The sequence below is a fragment of the Strix aluco genome, chromosome 6 (genome assembly GCF_031877795.1).
Source record: "Strix aluco isolate bStrAlu1 chromosome 6, bStrAlu1.hap1, whole genome shotgun sequence".
Lineage (NCBI taxonomy): Eukaryota > Metazoa > Chordata > Aves > Strigiformes > Strigidae > Strix > Strix aluco.
The window spans coordinates 35,843,699-35,864,544 of NC_133936.1; the positions used below are offsets into that span (position 1 = coordinate 35,843,699).

Here is a 20,846-nt window from a genome sequence, read left to right on the forward strand (position 1 = left end):
GAGAGGAGAGAGCAAAAACTATACTGAATGGATTTCTAAATAATTAGGAAGAAATTAATTCTAAGTTGGAACTAAAGAAAAAGAAAGAAAAGTGGTAGTATTAAGAAAAGAAAGTAAGTAAACGTGTAAATGAAGTGGATTAGGTTAAAAATGACATAAGCAACTTCAGTAAAATAGAATGACCTCCATACGAATCTCTGTCTACATATGTGAGGATGTAGATAGAAAGGATATATGCATGGAGTCAGTCAATGCTGGTCCTATATAAATGACAATATAGGATAGTCTTTCATATATAGTTAAAATATTTAAGAGGTATTTTGTATGTAGTTAATATATATCCATAACAATAATTTATGCATGTGCTGGGGTAATCATGTAGGGCCGTGACCAGCTGGATTATAAAAAACGAGCAAAATAAGTAGTTTGAGGAGCGTCTCTTCACTCAGCTGGAGACACTGCTGCAAGTACCCTTGCAATGAAGACTGCTATTGCCCCTGGACAGTGACTGTCCTGTTTGGAAGATTTGATTATCTGTGTTGGTATTACCTTACACCAAGACCCCAATAAATGAGGCTTTTTCTTTTCAACAGACACTGTCATGTCTCTTCAAACACTGTCATAAGTCTGGCTGTGTAAGCTGCCTGCAGCTGGGAGCAGGTCCCTTTTGTACAGATGTCTCACAGGTCCTTATCCCCAGTCAGATGTTGCTAATGCCCTGTACACAACAAAGAGCAGGCGCATGGCAGGAGTTCCTCAATGCAGAGTTAGTACCCCACTGAGCAGAATGACGTCCAGAGACTCTCAAGGCATTGTTCATTTGATACCGTGGTGGGTTTGTGCACTCTGTGATGACTCTGATTTACTTCTTTCCGATCAGGAAATAAGAAGGTAAAATAAGAAAAACATTTAAGATGGCTGATATTTAAAAGTCCTTAATATCAACTTCAGCTGTGCTGGTGGACTGTTTTCTTTGTGTGTGTGATGCTGTTTCTCATCTCCAGATGTGCTCTTTCCTTGTCCAGACCTACTCCTCCTTTGATTTCATGGTTGGAAAATGTGTTGTATATTCTCTTTCCTACCCCAGGAGAAGATGTGGAAGAAATAGCCTGCACTCAAAATGGCCAGATGTACCTGAACAGGGATATTTGGAAGCCCTCACCATGCCAGATTTGTGTCTGTGACAACGGAGCTATTCTTTGCGATGAAATCCAGTGTCAAGATGTGCTGGAGTGTGAGAACCCGCAGGTGCCCCCAGGAGAGTGCTGTCCTGTATGTCCCCATACAACACGTGATTTTGACACCACCATTGGTAAGATTGCTTTGCAGTTTGCTTTTTCGAAATGAGAGACAGCCCAAAGAACTAGGAGCCTCATGATGTTGACATTTCTAATAGTATTTCCATGGCGAAAGTTGAAATCTGAAAATAGTAGATACTTGGCAGTTATCTTCCATCTTGGGTTGCACCTGAGCTGGCTCTGGAAACAGTTTTCTTCTGACTATGAATCTGCTATAAGCCCAAATGGATTAGTAACTAAAAGGTTGATCTGAATTCCGTCTTGCTATTTCAAGGGAGTTGAATTCTGGCTTCTTTTTGGGGTTCATCTGGAACTGAAAGATAAATATATTAAGATAAATATATATAGTAAACATATTAAGATAAATATATATTTATTATAGAAATGTATATAATAAAATAAGTGCATGCTTTAATAAAATGCTCAATTCGAGGCTCCTCCAATAGATGAATAAATGTAAGCATTATATGTAAACAGTAAAATGTAAACAGTATAAAGTGTTTCTCCAAAGTGAAAACATGGACATGTGATCCTTTTGTGAGACATAAGAAAAAAAATTAGCATTATTAAATTCCCTATTTGCATACTCTGTTATATACCTTAAATATTATGTCTTTTCCAGTCCATTTCTTCTTCCTGGAGAGACTTGGATGAAGCAATCCCCCCTCTTTCCTAAAAGAAAATCTCTTAATTTTGCAATTAATGCTCATTAATACTGTGCATTGAAGAATTTGAACTACATTCTGTATATAATAAAGCAATTTCTTCAGGAGATATAATTACTGTTGATTAGCTTAGCAAAGTAGTGATAAAGAGCATGCAGTAGGGACTTGTGTAATTGAGCAAAGGAACAAGATGTGGCAAGCATCAATAAATAGATGGTGCATCCTGCTGTGTTTTGGGAGGCATTAGGCCAACGCCAACAAGGTACACCCAGCAAATGTAAAAGCAGTATGGATACATTCCAGAATTCCTTACTGTTTTTCAAGGTATTAATAAAATATTCCTCTGAAGGATTTTTGTGGATGTGAGTGTGGCTGTATGGCTCTGAATACAGACACATGATATTGCAGGTGCTTTTCAAACAAGAAAAGGTCAAAAATCCCTCAGTCAGCTCTATCTTTTGAAAAACATCATGTAATATGTTGTGGATCCATCAACATTGCTTGTATTGAAGTCAGTAATAAAGCTTCCTTTGACTCCACTGTCAGTCATTAGGCCAGCTTCTGACAATTCCCCACAATATATTCTGCTTTCCTAAAGCGCTTTTTCTAATTCTGTGCAATAATGACAAAGGCTGAGAACCTGGGGACATCACTGCACACCATTCCGATTCCTCACACCTGAACAAGGGAGTATGCATGTCCCTGGGAACTTCCTCAGCTCCCTGGAGGCAATACATCATCTTCTGTGCATCCAGCATCAGGGATGGCTCTAGCTGCAACAGTTTCTCTCAACTCTTACTGTGTCCTATCTCTCAGAGTAAAAACATTAATTTTCTCTCTTCTTTTGTTCTTTTTAATAGGTAGAGGAAGAAAGGTAAGATTTCCTTTACTTTTTTTTTTGTTGTTGTTTTTTTTTTTTAAATGTATTGCAACTTTGCAACTGTTAAAAGAATCCCTTACATCTTCTTGGAGGGTTTCACAGAAGTTAAATATAATCTCTGTTAAAAACACTTAATTCTTTCCTCTTGGTCTTTCTCAGTAGCTAGGGAGATTGCAGTCCGTATGGAAAAAATGCTGGGATGCAGGGAAAAATCCTGGTCTTAATATAGAGAATCCCCTGGGTGAAAATCCCTGCTGTCTACATCAAAGGAATTCATTTGGATCGTTTGGTTGTTTCATCTCTAGCAGTGGTACAAAATGAGGAAAGGGACCACTAGGTCATTAGAAGCCAGATTATTAAAATTTGCAGCTTGTTTTTTGCTGAGACTTAGCTGTCCAGTGTGCAGTAGGTAGCACTGGGATGATGTGTTCTTGCACAGAGCTCTGGTTCTGTGGGCGGTATCTCTCATAGTATGCAATTAAACAAAGAGAAGGTCTATTCTTGCAGAAGAAATTAAAATACATTCTGATAAATGAGCTTCTAAGACAGTAAGCAGCTACAAGAAATAATTTAAATAATTTTTAGGTGATCAAGTATATACACCCAATAAACCGAGTAGCTGTCTATGCAGAGGTAGTTTATGGAAGTAAATGGACTGTATCTAGCTTATTATTACTTGATAAACAAGGCAGGATATTTTTTATCTTTACAAAGTCATCTTGTTTTTTCCTTAATAAAACGGTTACCACCAATAAACCCTGTTATTTTATGTAACATGTAATCATTGTCAACACGTTCCGCTCAAAGAAAAATCAATTGGAAAATGCTCTGTCCTTCACTCTGGAGCTATGAGATACCATTTTGTATTCTGTCCCTATGCTGCAGATGGACATACAGGTTTTTTATATCCATAGATTTAATTAAATTAATTTAATTTAGTACCTTGAAGAAATGGAATCTGAATGCTGCTCTGGGCGCTACATGTCATGTGAATCAAATAATCCAATAACAGAACTACAACATGTTTTCTAGTACTTTACATCATGGTAATTTTTTAGTTTGACTCTTCTTTCAGCCAGTATGTTACGCAGTTAGAGAGTCTGTTAATTTATAGCCTTCATTTAATCAGTGTCTGTAGTCATTAAAAATAGTATGGATTAGCTATTGCAGGTACATTAATTTAGTCTCAGTTGTATCCTTAGAGGTCTTAGCATTTGCAACGGTCAGAGGGATGGTATTGGTGAAATTGGTGCTGTTAACTGTACTTTCACTTGTTTTCTGCCATCTGATGTTCTTGTAACTTTTTCCTACAGGGACAAAAAGGAGAACCTGGAATAGTGCCACCTGTAAGTCCATATTTTTCTTAATTTATCAGCACACCCTGGAAGTGTACATTTTAGTGCTTTAAAGCAGAATTGCTGTAATAAAAGAAATACAACAAAAATGTACAGCCTAGGAGTGAAAGGAATGGAATTAATTATGCTGTTTCAAATATGTAACATTAGAAATTCCTGTCAATTGCATTTTGAAAAAGAATCTTACAGAGGTAAATCTGTCATAATCTTTATTTTTATAGTTAGAATTTTGTGGAAGTATAATGGTACATTAGTATTTGGAAAGTGTAGAGACACGTGAGAAAACAGGTGAAATAAATTGTCACTTTCTATCTTTATTATCCCTTTCTAGCATGAAGACAAATCTACAAAATAGTTAAGTTGAGACTAAATCACTGTATTTCACTTATTTATTTAATCTTTTTTTAGAATAACAATATTATTTCCAAGATTTTGCTCATATTGTTTATAAGAAGACACCAAACTGGAAAGAGATAACCCATGGAATTTATATATTTATTTTGTTCCCAAATGGCCTTACAACTTGCCTGGTACTTTAGTTTTCTCTCTTGCTATTTACTTTTCAAAAGCTAATTTTCTGTAGGGTAACCATGACAAATATAGCCATAATGTTGTGTGGTAACTTTAATTTATATTGCTTTCTTTAGGTTTCAGGGATACGAGGCCGCCCTGGACCAGCTGTAAGTATTTTCTGATCTTCTGTTTCTGTGTCTTTTCCCACTTTCTGCCATTTCTGTTTTTATTGTGAGGATGATGTGAAGGAGGACTCTTCCATGCCTGTAGTGGGTGTTGTCTGTAGAGCTGCTGGATTTGAGGAGGCAACATGATTACGGATTTTTTTTTTTTACTAGTCTCAGATCAGCCCATGCCCTAAGTGAATGGATGTGTGCTTTGTAGTGTGTGCATGTCTGAGGACCTTTGTGCGGGGTTGATCCTGGGGAATGCTTTTCTAACAGGAGTAGAAGGAGGTGCGGTATTGCTCCCTGGCTGTGGCTAAGCAGAGAGCAGTTCTGGACTAGCAGGAAGGGTGTCTCAGACCTGTACATCTGGGCATTAAGAGCCTCCAGCATTCAGAAAAACTTTGCTAAATTAACCCGTGGAGCACACAAGAGACGAAACCATTTTGTAGATCTCTGCATCCTGGTTCAACTCCCTTCAGGCAATGTACAGTTGAGAAGAAGTATTGAATACTTGGTGATTGTAGCTGTTTTCTTTATGATGATATGGAAAAAAAACCCCACAAATTAATTTTCAGATAAGCATTAAATTTCATACTTTCAGAGATTTATTAATAGTTAACTAGTTTAAAAGATATTTAATATTTCTAATCTTTCTTTCAGGGACCTCCAGGCTCACAAGGACCACGAGGAGAACGAGGACCAAAGGGAAGACCTGTAAGTTATTAAATATCTCAGAAATCAAGAACTGGACTAACCTCAAAAGTTTAGATGGCTTTAAACTGTCTCCATGTCTTCTAGAGTTACCAGAACTTTCCTCATATTTTCCAAGAATCAGGTGACAAACAGAAAAATGTTTATATCTCACCATTCCCTGGATGGACTGAAACCTGAATGTTTTGAGATAATTGACAGAGGCTTAGCAGTGTTTCCACTAAAAGCCAACTTCTTCAACACACTTTCCCAAAGTAGTGTCTGAGAGTACAGCTTTCTTCAATATTAAAAAAAAAAAAAAAAAAAGAAAGAACAAAACTAGAACATCACGTTTGCTTGTTTAAGAACTCACTGACCTTTTGCTGGTTACTGCTGTGCATCAGAAGCAGTGTGAGCTGTGTGTCTCAGGGTATTTCAGAAAAGGCAAAGCTCAGGACATTAGCAGGAGTTAATATGTGACTACATATGTTGGTATGCTGGTGAATAATATAATCACGATCGCTTAGTGGAAATAAAAACTTCATAAGGGAATTTCAGTGTCCACATGTGGAGAACCACAGAAAGGCCAAAAGGGAGTGCTGAAAATACCAAAGATGACACGTTCCTGTTGAAAAAGCTAGGTCAAAGAGCAGAAGCTGCTAAAAGCAGATTTTAAAGAGTTGTATCATTGTAATTTCTATGTGGATATTTTCTCATCCCTCAGGAGAGAGCAAGCCAATACTGAGTTTAGGCATAGGCCTAAAACAGACTCCTTTGTGCTGTTCCCCCAGTGTGTGCCTGTTGTCCGTAGATGGTAATGACACTTCTAAAGCAGTGGAGTAAGTGTGTAGCCTCTTTGAGATGGGTGCCAAGCCACTGCTGCTCTCTAGATCACCATAAGATGTTGGCCTGATGAATAAGTATCAAGATACTGAAAAGAATTCTGGGAGTAATTGTGAAATCTTGTGGTGCACAGACGAATCTCAACTGTGTTTATGGAGACGTCTGAAGTGCTTTCCTAATGTGCAGCAATGAGATGCTAAATAATTTCTGATTCTGTGCCATGCATCCCTGTATGTCTACAGAGTGGTGGCTTGAAGCACCTAAAATACAAAAAGGCTGTAAATAGTTTTGAGTTCCTTTGACACAGGTTATTATGCTGCTTTCAGGGACTATTGAGGGATTAGGAACCAGTCAGCTCCTTCGAACATGTTATGTCAAAGGTTCTGGCAAGCTGTGTGTATGTCGGAGTGTAGGTATGAGACCAAAGAGCACTGCTTTTAGATACAGAATGAGTGCTAATGCAGGATTTTTTTATTTATGCTCGTGGAAAGAAAATGTTAGCTCATCCTGAATTTTATATTATGAAAACCTCTCTGCACACCATTTGCAGTTTGTTTAAAATATCTCATGAAGCAGGTAACAATGTACCAGACACCCTTTCTAAAATTAATCTGGGTAAATACGTTACTGACTGGTGATATTACAGAACCACTATGCACGTTTCCAAGCCATTTATTTGTTTCTTTGCATTTATTTTTTTTATTTTTTTTGTGCTTTACATGGGCTCTTACTGACTAGTGAGCAGAAGGAACTCAACCTTGCTATGAATCTCTGCCTTTTACAAAAGCACTTGGATATAAAATGAATTCAGCAGTATTAGCATATTTTTTACTTCAGATTCTTTGTTAGTGTAACAATGAGAAAAACAGTTAGGGAATAGCATGTTTGCATTTGCAAAATGCATCTAGGGAAGGAGAATTTTGGGCCATGATAAAATTTTAGGTGTTTACAAATGATCTTTTGAAGACAGGAAATAAGATTGAGCTCCTTAGAATCATTGATATGTTTTGTTTCAATATGGATTTACGCTCAATTATAATTGCAGTAGCAGTTAAAATAGTAGTTTGAGAGTGTTCTACCATGATCTGCATTTCCTTTTATTCCAAAACTGTAGTTTCCTGAACAGCAGCAGCAATGGGCCAGACTGAGTAAATTGTGTGTTTAAACGATGCCACCTCGTGGCCAATGTGAGAATTTTTCTCCTTTTTTTTTTTTTTTTTTTTTTTTTTAACCTCACTGGCGTTGTGAACAGGTGAAAGAAACTGAAAGAGCTTTTTTTTTTTTTTTTTTATATATATACATATAAATAGATAAATAATATAAAATAAATAAAAGTATAATCAAGATTTTATTAAAACCCCCAAATATTGGTTATATGCCGTTGGTTAGTTGCCACCTACAAATGCAAACATGTTTTTCAGGGACTTTTTGGGTTTTAAGGTGTGGGATTGCAGTGTTTCTCTTGAAGCAAGTTGATTTTTGTTGACTAAAAAGTACGTCCTGTTCTAAAAAGAAACGAAAAAAAGACCTTTTTCTATGTCAGATTTTGTTGAGGTGTCTTGGTTTGGATGCAGTAGTTGTATAGAAGCTTGCTTAATTCTTTATAGGCAACTGGTTTTTTTTTCTCTAATGCTTAGCTTTGTTTTCTTTTTATTTTGCAAACAAATGAAAGAAGATAACCCATTATTTTCCTTCTTTGGACATTACGTTTGCCAGTGTGTACTTCTGTTTATAGTAGAAATATTAAAGAATAAAGTTTTCTTCTAGAACCTTCTGTTTCCATCCAACATGCACAAATCTCTAATTTGTTTCAGAATACCATCTATTCACAACTCATTCTGTGAGCATGGGGGGGTGGGTGTACATGTCTGTCTGATAAGAAAGAGATTTTCCCCTGATTGCTAGGCTTATAGGAGTTTCAGACCATAAAGATAGATTGAGAGTTAAGAGAATTGACTCATTCCCTGGGAGTTTCCAGGAATCCTATTGTCAATGCTATCCCAGTGTAGCCCTTTCCCAAGGGAATGCATTTTCTTTAACATGTGAAACATACTAGTTCAAATTATACTAGTTTGGACATAAATTGCACTGAAATGTGTCACGGACTGCAAGGACACACAGTCCTCATCTCATGGAAATACAAGCCATCTGTCTGATTATAATAGTGTTTGTAAAGATGACTCACTGAGCAGGTTTCCAAAGTTTTATGTTTAAGGATCCTTAAAATAGAAGAGCTCATTATACAGTATAAAATTTTTCCTTTCCATAGTCAAGCATTTTATTCTAATGAAGGGAGCAGTAATGATAAGCACTTTAAAGTCTGTATTTTTGGTTGAAGTATATCTTTATTGGCTCTCTTGCTACTGATTTGCTTCCACTAATGTTTTATTAGCTGCGTTAATATATAATTTTAGTTCTGGCAGAAGATAAGCTGAATGCAGTTTAGGAATCAAAAGTGGGTGATCAAAATGGGAGCAATGGGATGGCCTCCTAGCCTATTCTGCAAATAACTAGCTAGAGATGACATCGACACCAGAGGAGTTACTCTGCATTTTTGGCAGTGTGACGGTGTTGAGAATTCAGCAATAGTGTGAGCTGGCTAAATCAGAAAGCTGTAAAAATCCGTCCTTATACTGGAGTTTCCTAAGCATGTGTATGTATGTACACTAATCTGAGCTATATGATTTTAGAAATAATTTTGTGGTATTCCATGTTGTGTGCAAAGCCAAATAGTTTTTCAGGAATAGTATACTCTAGTATGGAATGATAGGAAGCCTGAGTTTCTAAAAAAACCTGTGAGAGAAATTACTTCAGTTTACTTGCACATTGGATTTGTGACTAATTTTAGCCAGTGCTTGTGATCTGAAGATATGAACAGGTCTTGAGGGATGTTGTTTGTTTGAAGATCTTTCTGTAGAAATACGGATTTATCACAAACGAGGCAGTTGTTTGCCAGTTACAATGATTTTAATTAATACCTTTGCACACTGTTGGTATTTCTGATTTTCTTTCTAGGGTCCTCGTGGCCCTCAGGGGATTGATGGTGAACCTGGTATCCCTGGCCAGCCTGGTGACCCTGGGCCTCCAGGGCATCCTACCCACCCAGGACCAGATGGACTAAGCAGGGTAAGTTTTACGCTTGCTTTAGTAGAAAGTGAGTGTTGGGCCAGATCCACATGATACAACAAGTAACTTCTATTTGCTTCAGTGAATGTGGAACACTGTGCCCACCAATCCTGTCTCCCAGTCATGAGGGACAGCAGATAGCAGCAGTGCAAGTTCTGCCAAAAATTGGGACAGGTTGAATGTGAGAAACCTTGGAAAGGACACACCTTTCAGAATGGGTTTTAGCATCTAGAAAAGTCGACGTGTTCAAGTCCAAAACCCTCAGTAGGGTTCCATTCCTTCCACCTGACTTAAACCCAAGGGATCTGGGCAATAGTACAGGGAAAGTCGTGTACCAAATTAGGAATACAGAAAAGAAAAAGTAAGATGAATTATAAATAACAGAATAACTAATGAGAGAAATTAAAGTGTGTTTAAGTATATTTCTTGCTGGAATTGTTCAGACTACCACTGAGAAGATTAAGTAAGGTATTGTTTGTGAAAAGCAGTGGTAACTAGCCATAGATACAGACAAGGTGTTCTGCACAACTCTCCAAATGTGTTTGGGTACCAATCTGATGAGGAACAAACTGTAAATCTTAGAAGACTTGAATGCACATTTGTGCTGTTGCTCGTTCTCAGCCACTCTGCTGTGAGTATCTGGCTCTGAATGAAGCAAAATAAAACTGTTGATTTCAACTATGTGCTTGCAGAAGGAGAGCACTGAAGGTTTTCCCTCCTCTAACTGATTTGTCTCTCTGAATTGGCATGAACGGCAGTGGCCCTCAGCTTTGCTGTATAAGGGCAACACACTTAAAAAATTCTAATTTGAAATCATAAAATCAGCTACGTTTCCATTTACCTTAAGATATTTCTGAACTTGAAGCACAGAAAGTAAAAACAAAAGAAAGGTTAGAAGACATGAAGCAATATTGTAGGTGAAGTTAAGGCGTGACTTAAAGTTGAAGGTGGTGAAAAATCTAATTAATTTCACGGGAGGCTTTCCTCTTTTTAGGTAGTTTTCTCATTTGTTTAACATTCAAGTGGGGGTAGAGTCAGAATAATAAGCAGACAATACGATGCATTCAACTGGTCTATGAAGCCTTAAACCACCTCAAATTTACAGGAAAGACAACTTTTATTTTAATGATTAAAACAAGAGTTTAGTTCTTAGTGCTGCAAAGCCAATGTAAAGATTCAGTTGCATGGATTTTTGCTTTATGAACCATCAAAATGACTGACAGCTGAAATCACCCATCTTATTTTTTCAGCCGTTTTCAGCTCAGATGGCAGGACTGGATGAGAAATCTGGACTTGGTAGTCAGATGGGACTGATGCCTGGTGCAGTGGTAAGACCAGATTAGCCCTGTAATGTAGAATGGGGTGGAAGTGGAGTGCATGTGCAAAAACCCAAAGGGAAATTAATCCTCTTCAACTTCCTATGCCTCTAGAACCTGGATGTACAGTATGTTCTAGTGCAGTTTTGCATGGTATCTGCAAAAAATGGAAAAAATATTCTTCTGTTAAAGTGAAAGCTGCTTTTTTCCACCTCTAGCCTTCTTGTCTTCTTTCCCTCCTTCTAAATATAGCAGCTACTAACAGTAAGGTATAGGGAAAAAAAAATATCTCCCAATTTTCTCTTATCTTGAGTCACTGCAGAGTAACTGACAAGCATTAGGTATAATGCAAAGCAGAGTAAGCAAATAGGTAACTTTGAAGGCTTGTTTTCACATTGTGACATCAAAGATATTTATTTTTGGTAGTAATGTAAAAAAATTATTTCTGAAACCAGCTGTTAACAGGAAGCTGTGCTTCATTACTTTAAGGCAGACATTCTATTTCTCCAGTGGGTCCAGTTTTGTCATTGGCATCTCTCACTGTTTAGATAGTGCCCTTTACTTTTAGTAGACTGTGGACTTAATGGTAACACTGGAATTTTTCACCATCTGTGAAAGCTGTTCCACCACCCTAAGCTGTCTCTGCTAGAACTCTTGGGGTTGTTTTTGAATATTATCTCTCTTTGCTGCATGTATTTATCCCATTGTGAAATCTTGAAAATACTGCTACCCTCTTTGCTGTTATTTTTCACATTCATTCTTAAGGAAACCATCCTTTAGTGATTGTTCATGAGTTTGCCTACCTGAATCTTATCCCTCCAAGTCCTCGCTAGTAACCTTCAAACTCAATTTCAATAGTTTGAAAGGTTCTCAAGGTAATCTGATGTTGTGCTTTAAGATTAACTTTTGCAGTGATTTCTTCAAAGAACTTTCTTTTTTTATGAATGTCTCTCTTCAGTGAATTTGCTGTGTGCACATACAATGATTTGTTCCCCAAGTCTGTCCTACTTACTTTGTTGCCCTCCATTGTTTTTCTTAATCTTTCACTCAATTTGTCTTGAGACATTGTATCTCTTGTACTGCCTCTTTTTTTGTCATTCTCAAATAGGATTGGTTTTAGTATTAATATCTCTTTTAAGGTATTTTTCAATATGTAAGTGTCTCTAAGGCCTTACACAAAGTCTACTAAAGTCAGTTGGCACTCACTATGTTCTGCGATATCCTTTTTTCCTTTCCTTGCAAACTGAGTAACTGAGAGTCATTCAGCGGAACCATTATTTTTTGGTTTGTTTTTAATGATTAGAATTTTTAAATGGTCTATTACTAACTCTTCTACATTTGCTTTATAAAAATTAATGAATTGTGTGTAAAAGACATAAATATTGAGCCTCTGTCAAAATGGAAGTTATTGTCTGCTGTAGATATTTTTTTATTGCTAAAAGCCAGACAATTACTTTCAGACAAGATTATGTTTACTTCATGATACAAGTTACAATTAAGCACAAGATTTTTCCTAAAAATTCCATGAAACTTTTTAAGGGGAAATCATGAGTTTTCTATAACAAACCACAACCGTTCGGAAGCTGATTTGGTGGTTTGTATGATTTGTGAAAATACATCCTTCCATTGCTGCTTGTTACTGTTCATAGCTGAGAACAGCAGCATGAATTTATTTTGTCATTGATTCCATTATGAGATTAGTCTGACTAATGAGATTCCCTTCAAGGGGAGACTATTTCCTCCAACTCTGTTCTGTTACTACATTTTTTTCAGTGGAGCTATTCAGGCAACCTGGTTATTCTGACTGATTCCAGAGACTGTGAGGTTCCAAAAAGTGAGCGAGCTGTATTTTCAGCTGCCGATGAATTTACACCGGTGTGGCTTTTTGAGTCTGAAGATTTCCATTCTATGTACTTTTGTATTTCAGAACATCAGTCTCCTGAATAAAAGCCTTTCAGAGGGTTCAACCATAGACATGTTATCTTGGAGGTCACTATCAGGCCATTTTGCTGTCTTTGTAGTATGAATGTTACTTGGGGAAGGGTTTTTTCCAGTGTGTAACAAGTTATGTTTCAATAGGGTCCAGTGGGTCCAAGAGGTCCTCAAGGGCTCCAAGGAAAACAAGTAAGTACTTCAACTCAGGGGATTTAAGATAATTGGTCAGAGATGAAGGCAAAGCGCATAGTAACTGGTGTGTGCAACGTCCATCTTCAGTGATGCATGGATGAATACGTCTTCATCTAGAGGTGAATCTAAACATGCTTCTCTCAAGAGTTCTGCTCTAGAGGTACTCTATACACAGAAATTAACTCAAAAAGAACAATTTATTAGACTTTTAACAAGGTTTTAACCCACCAGACATTTTTTAATGAGGGAACAGCAATGAAAATGGTGACTGTTCTGGTTTCAGTATTGGCATGGTGTTAAGTTTCCAGTGGGATTTGTGTATGGCACGGGGCTCACCGAAAGCTTGAGGGATTTTAGTATCCAACTTTCACTCATTTTGCAATGTGAGCTGGATCTGAATTAGAATCCAGCCTGTCCCATGGGCTGTGATTTTCTTGATCATGGATTTTAATTTATATCCTTATATTTTTACATTTTGGAATTTCTAACTGTATTATCTTTGGTTAATTTTAGGGTGGTGCTGGGCCCACAGGCCCACCTGGTGAACCTGGGGATCCAGGGCCTATGGTAAGACCAATAAATACAAACATTTCTACAATAAAATTGCAAACAATATATTATACCTCCTTATTTCAGAACAGATTTTTTTTTGTGTGTGTTTTCAGCAGAAGCTATTAAGTAACTTCAGTCAAGAGTTATGATGGTCAAAGCATGTTGTCCTGAATCAGTGAATTTTAATTGTTTTGAACATGCATAATAATGATTATAGAATAAACTATTGTTGGAAGTGTGGGAAAAGAAAAACAGTGAAAAATCTGCAAAACACACATTTCCTTAACACATGATGCCCAGACAAACACAGAACGGGATGGAGATCCAGTGATTTGTGTTGCTGTGGCACCAAGGAGGAATGCACCAAGCGAGGTGGAGGCTGCATGGTCCTGTTCTTCCACTTTTCTCAAGGAACATTTGACATGACTGTGCAGATTTATCTCCTGCTCTTCCCCTTCTCTCAAGGACTGTTTGCAGTACGGACCTTATCTCTCATTCTGCCTCTTTTCCCACAAAAACAGCGCACAACTTGCACCCAGGAATGTGCTGTGTCATTACTCAAGAAACAGCGGCTTGACCACAGTCCCACCCACTCACACATACATAGATAAATACTACCCTGAGTTTGTATCTAACTTGGAGGGACGATAAACTGATACCAAATTGGAGAGACAGATTGACGGGTTTGTGCTCCTTGCCCCCACTCCCCACCCCCAAAGGGACACATTTTGGTAAGATTTGGGCCCTCGGCTACGCCGAGTGATTACCCGGGAGTTAAGTGTGTGTGATTGCAGTCGGTTTTTTTGTCTGTAGTGCTATATAGCCAACCTGCAGTTTGTGCATTTATCGTAGGCAGTCTCAAAGAATCTGTAGATGTTGCATGATAATAAACCGTGCTATTCGTGAACCTGACTGCTTCTCTTGTATCCAACCAGATCTACAGCACATGGGCTGTTTGTGCATCTGGTATCAGCTCTATAGTTACAGCCATAATTGGCATATCTATTAAGAGATAAGTCCAACCACCCCTAGCCCCCTCTAATCTCTGAGGACCGGCTAGAATGCAAGGGGTTTCATCACTTACCAACTTAATTCATTACCTGAAATGCCTCAACTACCATCGTTACTTCTCCAGCACATACCTGGGGATGGTTAAGCACTGGTAAAACCAGATCTGGTAGTGTAATTTACACAAAGGATGATGAGAATATATTTTTTTTGGAGGTGAAAAATGATTCAAAAGTAAAAGCAAGAGACAGAGATTTGGAACAACAGCAACTGTGATTTTTAATGTATTTTTTTTCCCCTGAAGAACCCATCTTATGTTTTTATGTAACATAATGCAGGTTTCTTAGGGGCAGGGTGGTTACAAAGAGCACTACAAATTTAAGCAAGTGTGCTTAGGCATCCTTTTTCTACATCTGTTTTTATAAAACCAGACTTTGAAATAGAGCAAATAGATATTTTAGTGATGGGTAAATTGACTTCTCAACAACTGTATTATTTTCTTAGGGTCCAGTTGGTTCTCGTGGACCAGAGGGACCTCCAGGCAAACCTGGTGAAGATGTAAGTTTGTTATTCTTCATACCTTGTTTTATTTTTAATACAAATATTGGCATCTTTGAGACAGTGACTAACCAGCAGATGCGCCTGTTGCAACTACTTTTATCTGTTTACTTTTCTTTGTGATTGTACTCCTCATTAAGTGCAGTGTCATAACTATAAATCTTAGCAGTCCTTTTCAAAACCCTTGTTTAAGCACTGTCTCTTTATTATTTCTTGCCTCAGCCAGTTCTTCAACTGAGATATCTTTCTTGAAATCAAACATAATAATATGCCACAGTTAGAAGGGGACAATTGGAGCCATCTCCTCTCTCTGTGATTGCATGATGAGTTAGAACAACTGTAACGATAACATGCACCTGCATCCAGACAATAAAATTTCAGTATTTAAAAATTTCAAAATAATTTATGTTATTAATAACTGATTTTATGACTCTAGGTTATACATGTTGCATAAGTATATATGTACTGTACAATAGCATAAGAATTTACCAATAGACGTGTATCATTTGTTTTGCAAAGCACAGTAAATCCATCTGAATTGTAATTTATAACTTGGAAATGAGTTGAAAACTGCGGATGCCGGATATTTCAGTATAAAAATTACCATAGCTTGTGTAACGGCTGCTTTGCAATTAACCCGTACAAAGAGTTATAAGAATCTTTGGAAATGGTTAGCTCTCAGTGCAGTGAAGCTAAATCTTGATACTGCTCTAAGAACTTCCATAATTTCCAGTGTATGCACGGATTTCTTCAATTAAATTTGTGAAGCACTTTATCCTCTCTCTGTCCAGAAACTATTTTTTTGAAGCTTTTCATGTTCCTGCAGCCCAGAGTATTGGATGTATTTGAACCGATTGATGCATATAAAGGAATGTTTGATTGTGACTTTGGACAACTTTGAATAATCTTCGAAATAAGCTTATTTGTTTCTACCGTATTTTCTTTCCTATTGCATCACACAGAAAATAGTCACCGACCTAGAATGAAATTATACACATTTTAAAACATTTGAACAGAAGAACTAACAAGCTACAATGCAGGCAGTTTTAGATTGCTGTTCCTATGAAAAAAATTAAAGTAATTTGTCTCTGTGTGTGAGGATGACAAAAGGTTGCCTTGTTAATTCACTGGAAAACTACATTGCAGCACCATTTTGTGATGCTGAGATGCTTTTAGACTCAGTTTTCAGTTCCCAAAATGATTTGTTAAAAACCTTTTTTAAGTTAATATGTCTAATGCTCATTGCTAGTCATGTGTGCAGTTGATTTATATCACTGAAATTGTTACAGTAAGGAGAGGATATATAATACTGATGTGAATGTCCCCATTTGTTTGAATGGAAGAATGACAAGAGAAGTTAATTTTCACATTTGCTATTTTCATGTGCTCCTTTTTTTTTTCTTTCCTTAGGGTGAACCTGGTAGACCAGGACAATCCGGTGAGCCTGGATTTCCAGGATCTCCAGTAAGAGCATGATTATTTATATTTTAGCAAAATAATCATACTTATGTCACCACTGTCTCTTTTAATAATGAGTGCAAAGGTCTACCATTCAATTTCTGAAGTACTTGTGATAGCTATTCTAATGATCCAGATCAGTATGATATCTCAGAACCGGACAGGTGATTCAAAAGTCCTTGAGTTAATCCTGAGAGTCATTTCACAGATTTCAACTGTTTTATAGATGAAATGTGCATAAAACAGATAATAGTACATACAAGTGGTACTCTGTTTCCTAGTATTTCACATGGTCATTTACAATCATGTGCAGGAAGTGCTCAGAGACTATAAAATGATGTCAGGTTGGGGTGGCACTGTTTACCTTTATAACAGTTGATCTGAAGGCAGGGGAAGAGGGGATTGTATCATAGACATAAAATTTATGTTTATCTATATTTTCCATATGTAAATGTGATTAAAGGATTTCCAAATAATATGTACTTGTACTACAGAAGATACTTGTCATGTTTTACTCTAGAAATAAAGAAAAGCAGATATATCTGATGATAAAATGACATCATTTTATCATCTTATATAATTTGGGCCCATATTAAGAGTTCTATCTTCATTAGTCAAGTTTTTGTGCCTGGAAGGGAGCTGTACTGTGGTTGAAAACGGGACAGATAAATCCCAGAACTGAAGCCACCTGATACACATCATCTCTTAAGTTGCCTCCTTTTCTTTTTAAGCATCCAGTTCTTGCCTGGCAATTTTGTTAGCAACTGGAGAGAAATGATTTTTTAACAAGGCAGTGTTGTTTCCTAAGCTTTCCTCCTAAGTTTTATGGATCAAAGACAATGTTTTGTAAGCTGTTTGAAGCAAATGTAGTCTGTGGAGTATCGTTCTGTTCAGATCAAGCTGTTTTGCTCAATAAAATCATCTTTTAGAAGACTTTCTAATGAAGGTAAGAAGTACTAAACTGTACACACACACACAAATCTCATTAAGAGTTTGCTGCAATTGCATAGCACCGTTGAATACCCTGATCATTCATCACAGAAGTGTGCCATGTTTTGATCAATATAGTCTGCTATGGAGATACCCAATGGCTGTTTCCCCTTGTATGTGATTTGTCTCCTTGCCATGTGACTTGTTGCATGTGTGTGCTTCATCATTTGATTGACCTGATTGTATAAAATGATGTACGTGTACCACTGAGCACAGGCCAAATAAATAGTTTTTATGGGCTACATTCAGTATGTAGCATAATTTGTACGGTTTCAAATTTACATGCAAGACCTCATATGACAACAGAGATCATCCTTCACTGAAAAATTCACTGAGATTAATAATTTCAAGCTGTCTAATATATTCATTTCAGAAATTACACACCTTTATAAATTTTCCCTTTATGAGTGGACCAATTCTGGAGTAATTTCCCACTGCAATTTATGATCAAACATTATCCATATAGTTGATGATGGGAAGACAAAGACCTTTCTTACGTTCCTTGATGCTAACAAGGAAACAGCGTGTCTGTATGTGAAGTTCTCCTTTCTAATGCTGAGATTTCAGATGTTCTTTTTTGCTCCTCTGAGTATCAGTGTTGCTTCACGATGCTGCATTTTCTATAATATATCTTCACGATTTTTTGCTATGCCGAAAGGTATGAACTGTAATGGTTTTGAGAACTTTGGTTCAGAGGTGATGATATGTTTAAACAGTTTGCTGAATTGTTATTATCTGAGAGTATGAAGGTGTTAATGTGATTTCCATTACAAATTCCTGTGACCAGTATTCTAACACGAGGCACCTAGCTCCCTTCCATTACTTAGTCTTTCCTGAAAGAGAAATCGGGAAACTTGGTAGGAAACTAAGTGCAAGGCAACTTTGATTTAATTGTTAAATGTGTTTTAGTAACAGTTGTTCATCATGCTACTGACTGATGTATTCTCAAAGAACATGTGCAGTTTGCAGTTTGGTCTCAGTTTCTATTTTATTTTAAATGATAGCTCTGAGTTTTGATCTCTGTTTAATTAAGGTTTCTTCATATTAGGCTTCAAAACTTGATCGACCATTAGTCATTACTTCTATTTGAGATTTGATCATACATGGATGTAAACAATAAAGCTTTTAATATCAGTGAAAATGTACATAATGCTGAGACTGTCTAACTTCATAGCATGTTATGCTGTATCATCTGTGACCTGCTGAAATGCTATGCCTCAGTATTATGTCACCAACGCGAAGGAGTCTTAGGAGTACTAGTATTAATGTTGCTACCCTCTTCCCTGATAGCAGCATTATTTCTAGGTTTATCTGCAGAAATAAGGATTTTGTTTTTTCTTTTACCTACTTAGGGGCCTCGAGGCTTTCCTGGTGCTCCTGGTCTCCCAGGTCTCAAGGGTCACAGGGTGAGAAACAAGATTTTCCCTCTCCTTATAGCTGATGTTTCCAGGCAGTTTCAGTATAAAGATACTCCACTTCTTTTCTATTAGTGGTGAATTTGACTAAACTTTTAGTCCTGCCAATTGCAGCAGAATCACTGGCACTTGAGAAAAAAGAGGGCCTTGCAGAAAATCAACGGTATTCCCCTTTAAGCTGACCTCTGTATTATATTCTCCAGTGCTTTCTTCACTCTATTTTCAAATGATCTGGGAATCTGGAAGGAGCTTACATGAGCCCTGCCAAGCTTCAGGAGGCACAAACCTGACAGTTCTCTCGCTTTGTTGGCAAGCCTTGCATTAGGGTGGGGAACTTGAGAGGTGGATATGTTTGCAACATGGAGCGATTACAAATTACCAAGTTTTCTGGCCAGAATTTTACTTTGGGGAGGAATAAATAGGTTTCCTATGGCTCAGAGCCTTCTTTGTGTTGTTTTAGGATTTTTTTTAAACGTTCTTGTTTTAAAAAGGAAACCACATCCAAGGAAATGTACCTTGTACAAATGGTTTCCATTTAGGAAATGTTTAAAAACTTTATTCCATCTGGTTTTTTTCTTCTTTATTTTTTTCCTTTCTTGGTCTTGCCACCTCAGATCCATTCTTAACACTTTAGTATCGAGGTATTTTAACAATAATAGTAGGAATTGTTCTATATGTGTGCATATATAAATGTAATTTCTCCATATTTTTATAACTCTTACAGGGATTGAAAGGACTTGATGGTCCAAAAGGTGAAATTGGAGCAGCTGGAGCAAAGGTATTTTCATGGCCCAAAGAACTAAATGCTTAAGCATGTTTTTTATAATGCCAGAATAATGAAAGATAGTAGATCTTATGAACGCAGCATTTAAGTCTAACATGAGGACAGGGATGAAACATGTAACTCCATTTTCTTCTAACGCATTTCCTCTAATGGTGTCATTTCGTTCCCATTTCTAGGGAGAATCCGGACCAACAGGTGCCATGGGTGCAACGGGTCCTCTAGTGAGTGTCATGTGCATTGGGTATTACAGAAATGGCTTTAAGATTGTGAAAGCTATTGCCAATAGGAATTTTAAGGTTTTGATTTCTGTACTTGATGTTGTGAAGCTGAACTTTCTTTTAATTAAGGCTTTGTTTTCTATTACACTAACAGTAAATTTGGTCCACTAAGGCTGTTATTCTTTGCAATTCACCAACATAGACAATAACGATAAATCAGAAGGCTCAACAGAAAGTTGAATGTAGGTTTTGTGATTGTTTAGCTACTCATGTAAGTGTTGGGTGACAATTTTTTTTGGTTTGTTTATGTGTTGATGCTTCATATGGAGCGTTTTCAATATGAGAAAAACTGGATTAGGTTGCTATGAGATACAAATGGAATAATTTAGGCCAGAAAAGCACTAGCTAAGAAAACACTGGACAGAGGATTTTGGAGGTTATGGTGAGGATAAGCATGTGTAACATGGAAATGAAACCGAGGAACTTTTTCTCAGAGTAGTTTTCATTCAGATGATGTGTTGGACAACTGTATACTTGTGAGCAGTGTAACATGCCAAAAATCAACTCTCAGCAGTGCTTCTGGAAGTAAAGCACCTTTCTGATATCAGATAATGACATCTCTCTGCAAAGCACTATCTTGTGTCATGCAGAATGTAATATCCCTGAAGCGGAACCTAGTTTGTGAATGAGCTGTAGTAAGTGAGATTGCATTGTTGACCTTGGTGAGTATATACAGAATTTATTGTAATGTGTTTAAAATTAGAAATACTGTTGGAACAGGAAAAGAAAAATTACAGTCTATTAAATTTCCACTGGGCAAGCCTGTGAGGCTGAAAGGATTTATGTAAGCTGCTACTTCTTTCCTGCTACAGGACAAGATATA

At 37.1% G+C, this 20,846-nt stretch overlaps 1 protein-coding gene across 2 annotated transcripts in view; it reads left to right on the top strand.

Moving 5' to 3' along the window:
* The window catches only part of COL5A2 (collagen type V alpha 2 chain), a 112,536-nt gene that overhangs the window by 57,379 nt on the left and 34,311 nt on the right, over positions 1–20,846 (top strand). For both annotated transcript variants that reach the window (XM_074829634.1, XM_074829635.1), the window contains exons 2-15: positions 1,088–1,312; positions 2,824–2,837; positions 4,157–4,189; positions 4,846–4,878; positions 5,539–5,592; positions 9,427–9,537; positions 10,788–10,865; positions 12,933–12,977; positions 13,494–13,547; positions 15,045–15,098; positions 16,509–16,562; positions 18,899–18,952; positions 19,686–19,739; positions 19,922–19,966. In XM_074829634.1, coding sequence (XP_074685735.1) covers positions 1,088–1,312; positions 2,824–2,837; positions 4,157–4,189; positions 4,846–4,878; positions 5,539–5,592; positions 9,427–9,537; positions 10,788–10,865; positions 12,933–12,977; positions 13,494–13,547; positions 15,045–15,098; positions 16,509–16,562; positions 18,899–18,952; positions 19,686–19,739; positions 19,922–19,966 — 908 coding nt within the window. The remainder of the gene's footprint in view (positions 1–1,087; positions 1,313–2,823; positions 2,838–4,156; positions 4,190–4,845; positions 4,879–5,538; positions 5,593–9,426; positions 9,538–10,787; positions 10,866–12,932; positions 12,978–13,493; positions 13,548–15,044; positions 15,099–16,508; positions 16,563–18,898; positions 18,953–19,685; positions 19,740–19,921; positions 19,967–20,846) is intronic.